At 39.4% G+C, this 10,110-nt stretch overlaps 1 protein-coding gene and 1 long non-coding RNA gene across 2 annotated transcripts in view; one reads left to right on the top strand and one right to left on the bottom strand.

Annotated features, from left to right (window-relative positions):
* LOC106011554 overlaps nt 1-6,445 on the bottom strand; it is a gene marked incomplete in the record, with an annotated part of 9,060 nt that extends 2,615 nt beyond the window's left edge. Inside the window, 3 exon segments of the mRNA XM_013081639.2 lie at nt 74-185; nt 3,429-3,459; nt 6,339-6,445. Coding sequence (XP_012937093.1) covers nt 74-185; nt 3,429-3,459; nt 6,339-6,359 — 164 coding nt within the window.
* Nucleotides 181-9,743, top strand: LOC118477565. Its single transcript, XR_004858470.1, has 3 exons — nt 181-1,803; nt 8,902-9,039; nt 9,512-9,743. It is a non-coding gene; the product is annotated as an uncharacterized LOC118477565 (long non-coding RNA).
* Nucleotides 9,744-10,110: the final 367 nt, after the last annotated feature.

Genomic DNA, 10,110 nt, shown 5'->3' on the forward strand with positions numbered 1-10,110 from the left:
CGGGGCAAATACCATAATATTCTCACTAAAATTGATCTTCCCCCCTTAACCATACAGGCCAGTGACAACTCACCCATCGGCATCCACCACGTCAAAGGAAAAGTCACCCTTCCTGTAGTCCCTCAGCGGACCGGCACTTCTGTCGTAGGAGAGAGAGCTGTCGCCGTTGTTGACCGAGCAGTTTACTAAAAAACACAAGAAAGGGAAAGATATTATATACAGCATAAAATGGAGAGCTCGAATTCCTCGGGACCGGCCCTGGTAGTTCGAGGGATCCATAATTCGAGGGATATCTTACAAAGATAAAGAAGAGGGGGAAAAAAAACGAGCCGCAGGCACAGTTCGACGTATGCGTCATTTCGAGTTTTCTGTGTTCAACCTATCCGTGATATACTGTACTTTGAAAACCTATAAACGAATTTTTGTCTGTGGCGTCGTGGTGAAATCGGTGAGGCGCTTATCAAAATCGGAGCACCGGGAAACAGCGACTCTATTTTTTAAAACAGGGAAAAAATTCGTCAGCGGAACAGCGACTGCCCTAAGTGAATACCTCATCTTGGTGGCATTGATCATGGTATCGATGGAGCCCGCCGACAGTAAAATTTTGTTTATAAACCTTTTAAATGCTACGTTCCATCGGAAAAATAGTATCAAATTCGGAACTAGCCTATCAAAATTAACAAAACGATTTGATGCTGTATCTAAATTTTAGCAAACTTTGACTTTGAATGGTCAATTTTGAGTTTGAAGCCATGTATCGAGGTCACCCACTGCATTGTGCATCATACTAAAGTTCCAGAAATTGACACTCACAGTTAAGTTCTCAGTGCTCAAATGCTCTCAGAAATCTCCCCCATTATTATTCTTATGTTTCCACGTCACCCGTCTGTTCCGCTTTTTCAAATAAGTTTTTTTCCAGTCCACCCCTGCCTCGTTTGCCTTCTATTTTTCCAGTGAGAGCAAGATGTCCAAACACTTTCTGTTGAGTTGAGTGTCCCAGAAACCGTATTTGTCACTTCCTAATATACAGTACTCATTAGTGAGTGGACCACCTAACCTTCATTCATTTCTTCCTCGTCCGATTTCTTTTCTGTCTATGAAATTTCCAGAAGTTTCCTTTCTCATTTGATTTCTTTTCTGTCCATGAAATTCCCACAAATTTTCCTATCTCATATGATGTCATTGCAGTCCATGAAATTCTGAAAAGTTTTCAATCTCATTTGATTTCTTTGCTGTCCTGGAATTTCTCAGAGGTGTCCTATCTCATTTGATTTCTTTTCTGACCATGAAATTCTAAGAAGTTTCCAATTTGCTTTCTTTGCTCTCCATGAAATTCTCAAGTCTCCTGAGAAACCTCATTTCTGTTGCTCCTATTTTACTTCCATTATCTTTGGTATTTGTCCAGCATGCAAAGCCGTATAGAAGACTACACATAGCCTTTTAGAACCCTTATTTCAGTAGTCATTAAGATGTTTCTAATAAATGACTTATTTCCTTGGTCTTTCACATTTTCCTTTAATCATTCCTCCTGGGTTGTTGTTTTTTTCAGAATGTTCACATGACAGAAGACAGAGCAAAAAAAAACCCAGGAAAATTTTGGCAGAGCGATGGGGCACAAAAGAGTAACAGAGACGAAAGAAGTTCTGAGGAGAAAGGGAAAGTGGAAGGAAGAAGAAAGCCAGACAGACCACCCACATGACGAACATTACGACTATCACCAGGAAATTTAGAGGGCTAAGAGCCTTCAAGTTGGCGAGAAGCTAGCAAGACCAGGATGAGTAGAGAAAACGATTCCTAAAGGAGGTACTAAGGGGAGTAATACACGTTCAGTTAAAACTGACAATCGTCTGCCCTATTACACGTTCAATTAAAATTGAAAGTCGTCTGCCCTATTACTTGTTCTGTTAAAACTGACAGCTGTCTGCCCTGTTACATGTTCAGTTAAAACTGACAGCTGTCTGCCCTGTTACATGTTCAGTTAAAACTGACAGTGGTCCGTCCTCTTTGAGAAAACAAAATAAAACATGAAGCTATCGTGGTAAAAACAATACTTGTCTTTTTTGTGAGATCTTAAAAATCCAACAAGAAAAAGAGTCACTCGTGAGTCCATTTGTGAGGCAGCGTGGTGGAATCAGGCTCTCGTCAAAAATAATCAAAGTGAAGAAACCTGCATTTTTCCGCAGATTTGTGAATTTTTATCAAATTTTTGTTTTTTGGCTCAACACCTTTCATGCCCATTAAAGAACTCATTTCTGTGTGGATTTTTCTGAAAAACGTTGATTAAAGGCACACAAAAAATGTAAATTTTCAGTTACCACGGACTCTTAAGCTAAGGAAATAACTAATCTTTGGCGGCCATTTTCTCACTAATTTTACCTCTGAAAACAGGTGACCCCCACCTCCTTCATTCACAAATATCTAGACTTGTATTCAAGATAAATGGATACTTTTTTCATCCAAATAAAGACAGGCGAACAAGCTTTAAGATGATACCAATAACTCTACATGCCCAAAAATTGACGAGAGCCTGATTTCACCACGCTGCCTCACATTTGTTATTTTGATTAGCTGGATCCAAATTTGATATCATTTTTGCAATAGGGCACAATCTTCAATAAGTTCATAAACATAAATTTTTACCACCCATGAGGGGAAAATAGCTTTAAAAAGATCACAGATTCTATGCATTGCAGCACAAAATCTGCTTAACATGTAAAATTTGTCGGCCCCCGGAAAGTTCACGTTATCAAGATTTTACTGTATTTATGTATACATGAATGTATAAGAATATCAACCAAAAATCAAATTTCTCCACAGCTGATCAGGAGAAAGTGAAATCATACTTTTTTTACATTATTATTAAAACAAAAACAACTTTCTCTACAGTTGATCAGAGAAAATGAAACCATTCTTTATCTCATTATAACAAAAACCAAATTTCTCCGCATGGATCAGTGAAAGTGAAATCATTCTTTATCTTACTAAAACAAAAACAAATTTCTTCACAGTTGATCAGAGAAATAGAAATCATCCCTTATCTCATCAAAACAAAAAACAAATGTCTCTACGAGGATCAGTGAAAGTGAGATCATTCTTTATAATATATATATATACGTCCACCTGTCTAAGAGGGCCACACTGGTGTCTGGGGAGTAGCGTTTAGACACTTGGTCGTGGAGCGCAGGAGGAGACTCGAGTTCGATTCCAGAGTGAGGAGAACATTTTTTATTGAGAACCTCGGCCTCTCTGCTGGAATGTTGCATCCCTCTCAGCACGGGTTGACCCTGACAGGCAGGGTCGGACGCCTGCCTCTAAATGACCTAAATTGTGTCAGTGGGGGCATAAAAAACACCTGTATTAAAATTTAGGGCAGCCACTTTTCTCCTCGACAAAGCGCGGCCATCATCGGCAATTTCTACTGTACTTACCTGGATCAGCCATTCCGTGCTGGCTTGGACCCTGGCAAGAAAGAAAAAAAACAAAATCATGCAAACCGTTAGACCAGACCAGATTATCCCCGTAAAAGAAAAAAACAAAATCACGCAAACTGTTAGACCAGAACCGACTGCCGCCTATATTGCGACAGAGAGCTCAACCGAAACCTGGCGCTATAGTTCAGTGGCAAAACTAGGATTCTTTTTCTTCTGAGTCTGTTATTCTCTCCATCATGATGTGTCTTCACATCTTCGTGTGAACATTCCAAACCTGTGTCACATCTTCATGTGAACATTCAAAACCTGTGTCACATCTTCGTGTGAACATTCCAAACCTGTGTCACATCTTCTGTGAACATCCAAAACCTGTGTCACATCTTTACGTGAACATTCAAAACCTTTGTCACATCTTCTGCGAACACATTTTAATGCCTTTGGAGATTATAAATAATGCCTTGTAAAGTGCATTGAGCATTGTAAATTAAGGAAATGCGCAATATAAATATCATTTATTATTATTAATAATGTGGGTTTTTTTTTGGGGGGGGGGTTGTCTTTTTTTTTTATTATATAAAACTAGCATCACAACTTTATGTAAACATGTGTTACATCTTTATGTGAACAAATTAAAAACATGTGTAACATATACATGTAAATTTATATAATTATTATATATAAAACTCGTAACACAGTTTATCTTGCTTGCTAATGTTACGTTTTTACGCTAAAAGAGCACCAAGACATGGATGGTCGGTGCCTCTCTAAATAGACTATAAATCATCTACTAGTTATTCTGAGATTCAAAACATATTGCAAAGAAGACATATGTTTGGTCAAGAATTCACAACCATACACGTGAGTGACAAGACTAATGTATTTTTGTTTGCTTTTCAAAAACAGTGTTTAAATTTTGCTCACAAGCATGTTAAGTATGAAGTGAAAAATAAGTGCCTCTCATTAATTCTTTAAACCCTGAGTTTTTTTCTAAAGCCACCTAAACCTGGTGAACTTTGTCTCATTATAACCCCAAAAGCTTGCCTCTAACTTCTAAATGGTGGAAACAAAGGCATAGTCTTTACTAAAAAAAACTTGGTTCAGGAATAGTTCCGAAAAACAAGCAAAAGCTAGCATAATAAAACAAAACAGTTGTCAATAGTCCCAGCGTCCGATGAGGAACAGGGTAATTAAAGGGTTAAAAACACTAACCTGCAATCTGCATTGCTTGAGTCACACTCAAAATTTTCATGTATTTTTTAACCTATAGAATCACTCGACACTATAACAGATCTAAGTCTGAATTCTTCAAAGAAAATAAAATACAAGACACATTTCTTTTACACTTCAGTAATAACAGTATAACACGGATAGCTTGAATACGTCAGGACCGGCCCTCCTCAGTTCAATGGATATCTTACAAAGATTAAGAAGAAAAAAAAACGGGGCCGCAGGCACAGATTGGAGGATGCGTGATTTCGAGTCTTCTGTGTTCGAACTATCCGTGTTATACTGTATTTTACGCTCCGACAATTATATCCAAACAAGTGTTGATTACTTTTTAATATGCAGTCTAGCACGCACATAACGAACACGCACAAAACTGACAGATTTTCAGGCCCCAACTTTTTTCTTTGAATTTAAAACATGTAGACTGTGAAATTCAGACGTAACGGAAAGATTTCCGCTATGTGTGTGCTACACTGTACTTGTATTTTTTAGAAAAAAGCAAAACAAAACAAAGAGGTAGATTATCTGAAGCCCAAGCTGTGAGCCTGTATCACAAAGAAATGGGAGTTAACTGAAAAACTGGACAAACACAATTGATGTATAAAATCACTTTGTAAACTTTCTTGTGCTCGACCAAACTAAAAAATGCTACATTTCTTATTAAGCTGTACGGTTATAACTATTTCATTTCTAAAGTAGGTGTTATTACACCTTTATCAACACAATTTAAACCATTTAGGAGGCGGGCTCCCCATCCTGCCAGTCCAGGCCAACCCAAGCTGGGAGGGATACAACACCCCCAGTAGAAAGCCCAAACCACTAAATAAAAATGTCTCCCCGCCCCACTCAGAGGCAATCGAACTCAGATCTCCTATCATGTAGGACAACAAAGCGCCTAACAGCTACACTGCAGATGCCGGTGGTTTAACCTACGCCAACAATGCCAGTAGAATACAACTTTCGTAAAAATAATTATCCATTTCTGGGAGACTGAAAAATATATTGCACTGTTTCTCTGCTCCACATCAGAGCTTGGTCCTTTGTTTGCAGTTAAGTACAGAGGAGTCTCACTAAACCGAAATTTGCCTGTACCCCAGATTTTTTTCCTGTTTAGCCGGGTTTTTGCTTTAGAGGGGTTGCTCAAATATTAGAAAGAAAATCAGGGATTTTTATTTTCTGTCAGTTTACCACTGTTTTCCCATTAAAAAAACGTGTTTTGTTTCAGCGAACTCCACAGTATATATATATCCCTATCAAATAATGCAAAAAATTCACACGTGTTATTTCAAAACCACCCGTTCCACGACAGAATGCTTAAAGCACTGTTGTTAAGCAATGCACTGGCGTATCGGCTAAAAGATTTAAATGAAAGAAAAGATCTTTGCTTTGCATCTAAGTCACATTTCAAAATTTCCACTCAGAAAAACAAGGCTTCTCCAAAGACTTCAAGATAGCCCACCCTATGCATGAACTCGGACACTGGTGTAACTTAACAAATGAAAACCTAAAGCACACGCAATGGTGAACTACCAAAGACAATTTCTTGAACAAATATTTTTACACTACACACTGTATTAGATTACAGAAAAATAGGATCCCATTGCTTTATGGTACTCACTTTTTCTAAATCAGACAAAGGAAAACTAAGAAACAAGAACAAGACAGTGACTACTATACAACCCTGGAATCAGTATTGCCCATCTTAAGTCTGGTCCAGATAGTGAAATTGAAAGAACACAACAGTCACTGAGCTTCTAGAACAGGAACCTATGCATAAGACAGACAGCATACAACAAATATTATATATATAGGGACACTCTATACAAGCACATGACCACAGATATATGCCTAAGCCAATAGCTGAGGCCTACACTACTCCTCGTTGGAAGACTTGACTACACTCTTCGGCACGGCCAATGAAATTAGGTCTAACAAATTGTATTCCCCAGAAGACCACTTTAGATCTTTTCAAAGAAGCCATGAATACGTGTAATAAAAAGTGGACACACACATACCCACACACACACACACACACACACACACACACACACACACACACACACACACACACACACACACACACATGTCCACACACATTGTCAAGTGTAACATGATTACACCAGGCATGCAGGAGCAGGTTAAAACCAGTTCAGCCTACTGCCACTTTTGTCCCATTAATAGCACATGAGGAAAGCTTTATGCAAAGCCTTGCCCCTTTACATTCAGTTCACTGTACTGTATACATATTGCATATTTGTACACTCTGTCTTTCCTGCACTCTCTCATATATATCCAGCTATATTTCAACAGCCTATGTACTATGCTCTTATTCTTATTTTATGTCCACTACCATAAATCTGTGTACAGTAAAACCTGCTCTAACAGCCAAGATAATCATTTGTACAAGCAGCCATTTCCCAATCCCAACCAGCCCCCCCCCCTCCCCCTTGTCTTTTTTTTACATTGTACAGACACTGTATAGGTCAGCTACCTAAGACTAAGACTTCCACTTTTCTCCTCGACAATGGGTGGCCATCTGAGTCAATTTCAATTGTACTTTTATACCAATGTGGGTACAACATGTATAGACCAAGAGAACGTCACTCAAGGAAAATTCATCTTCTGCGCATCTATTCCAGCTGTTCCTTTCTTTTCTAAATTTTAAAAAAAATTTTGATAAGTGTTTTACCGCACTCACAACTGCATAAGGTCATATGAGCACGCGGGACACACTAAACATTTCCAGTTGGTAGGAAATTTTGAATTTAGCCCAGGAGGCGGCCGAAACCTACTCTTATCAATTTTGAACCACCGAGGGATCTTTAACATGCGCAACTTACACACGAGGCCTCCGAGATTTTTCATCCATATGTTTTAGATTTTACCTCCCATAAGATCAGGGGTGTGGCTGAAAGACAGCAGTAAGAAGGAGCCAAGGAGTAGCAGTAGAAAGGCTGCAGAAAGAGTCAGGAGCCCAGTGGAGGGGGCAAAGGAGATGAAGGAGTGAGCGCAGAAAGTAGAGACGAAAGCAGACGACATAACATTGTTAGACAGCACGAAAGAAGGAAATTTTAGAGAAGAAAATTTTCCGTCGCCATCCGGATTCAAACTCGGGACTTATTGAATGAGAGTCAAACACCTTAACCTCTAGGCCACAAGAGCCCCCGCTATTCCTTTGTCCCTCTCCTGTACAACAAGGAACTAGGGGAAAGTATTTGTTTTTTTCTTTCACCACCACACTACACAGATGCGCTGCTTTTGGGGGAGGGGGGGTGGAGGGGGGAGGGGGGTGGTGGAGGGGGGAAGGGGGGTGGTGGAGGGGGAGGGGGGTGGTAGAGGGGGGTGGTGGAGGGGGGTGGTGGAGGGGGGGAGTGGGGGGGGGGAGGTTGTATTTTTTTGTTGCAGACCACACATACAGTCATTAAACTGCCACAAATCAACTATTTTCAAGAAACTTTCAAATCTAATCGCAAAACAACAAATTATGGGTAAAAAAAACAGCAGGGCATGCCCTCTTTTAAAAACCCCTTGATATTTTTCACCTCAGGAGGGCATGCTCCCCTGACACTAACCCCCCGCGCCATTGGCCCAAAGCGGAAAATTATTACACAATTAGGCTTAGCAAAATGACAAGTACAGTTCGAATAAAAAAACCTTTGCCCAATGTCGTGAAAAATTAAAAATTGGTGACTAAAGATTGAGGAACTTATAACAGAGACCCAAATTGTCACGTAACAAGATTGGTGGCCCCTTGATAATGCTTATGGCAAGTGGGGGACGTTCTCTAGACGTTTGTCACAATGTGTCTACTTCTGTGCATGTGTCTAGTGTACGACAACCATCTGTGCCTTTTTTTATTTGAGTAGGTGTCTTTACACCCCCATCGACACAATTTAGATGATCATTTAAGAGGCGGGCTTCAGACCCTGCTTGTCAGGACCAAACTGAGCAGAGAAGGACACAACATCCCAGCAGATAAACCAAGACACTAAAAAATCTCCCCATTCGGAAATTGAACTCTTGTCTTTTGTGAGAGACAGCGAAGCACCTAACCACTACACCACAGATGCCAGTGTCTTTTTCCTTGTCCTTATAGCTATAAAGTGTTCACTGTCTACATATTTCTCCTAGTGTGTCCTATTAACTGTAAATAGTAATAAAATTGTAGGTTTTACAGCCCCATCTACACATCTCAGCTCATTCCGGAAGCTGGCTGCTTCTACCCTCCCTTTTTCTTGGTCAGGGCCAACCCAGACTGAGTGGGGAAACAACATCCCAGCAGACAGACGGAGACATTTCATAAAAGGGCCTCCACGCATGAGAAACGTGCTCACTTCTGTGTGCGACAGCGCAAAGCCTAACTGCTACACAACAGATGCAGGTACTAATGTGTCAACAGTATGCCAACTTCCCACCATGTTCGCTGCCTATAAACACTAACTGATATAATATGTATCATAAGTACTAAAAATTATCTGTTGACTACAAAAATAAATTTATACATAATTATAATAATACGAAGGCTTCAGTACAATATTTTAATATTATGCTGCACTATTAAACTTGATAAAGATTTGGCTGGCAACAGTATTGTACCAATGCATCTATCATTATCTGCTATCATAAATTCCTCTTCGGTTTTAACAGTTGTACCTAAATTAAGTCATTTTTCTTGCTTTTTTGGACATATTTAGACTTTAAATTTCAACAAAATATTTCTTCAAAATATACACCACTGACTAAGAAACTGCATTTTTTTTTTAAATTTCAAAATTTTGGGCTTAAGACATTTTTAACAGCTGGCTGACAATATGTCATACCATGTACTAATTTGTCCACCCATGACATTACAGACTTCCAGATGTCAGATGATGACTAACTGCATGATGTACCTCGACCCACAGCACCACTGAAAAGAATTTGACAGGACCATGGATATGACAACAACGGTAGCATTCAGATGACGGATGATGATTTTGCTTCTCTCGACCATGGATGATGAACGGGATCTCATAAAAACCATTTTTATACAATTTTAAGATATTTTTGTTAGTTGTCTAAATAAATTTCCTGGTGTCTTTTTTTTTAACCTGTGCAAGCTGTTCCATTTTGCCTCATCATTGATGACTTTCACTTACTTCTGAACTGCTCCCTCTCTAGTAAGCTACAGTATTGCGATGTCAAGGGACATGACTCTTGATTTACTGTGGGGACAAGATTAGATCTAGATTTATATTATAATATATAGCCTCATGGAGCTGAAACTGACCACTCCCCTGGATTAGATTTCTAGTCTAGATCTAGAATCTAGATTCTATCTAGATCTAGAATCTAGATCTAATCTAGATCTAGATCTAGATCTAGAATCTAGGGCGCTTTTTCGGTAGTTCCCACCCCGCATTTGTTATTCGCCGGTTTTGGCCCCAAGAGTAGGGGGGTTTCAGGGGGGCTT

This window comes from Aplysia californica, unplaced genomic scaffold (assembly GCF_000002075.1).
Source record: "Aplysia californica isolate F4 #8 unplaced genomic scaffold, AplCal3.0 scaffold00139, whole genome shotgun sequence".
Classification (NCBI taxonomy): Eukaryota; Metazoa; Mollusca; class Gastropoda; order Aplysiida; family Aplysiidae; genus Aplysia; species Aplysia californica.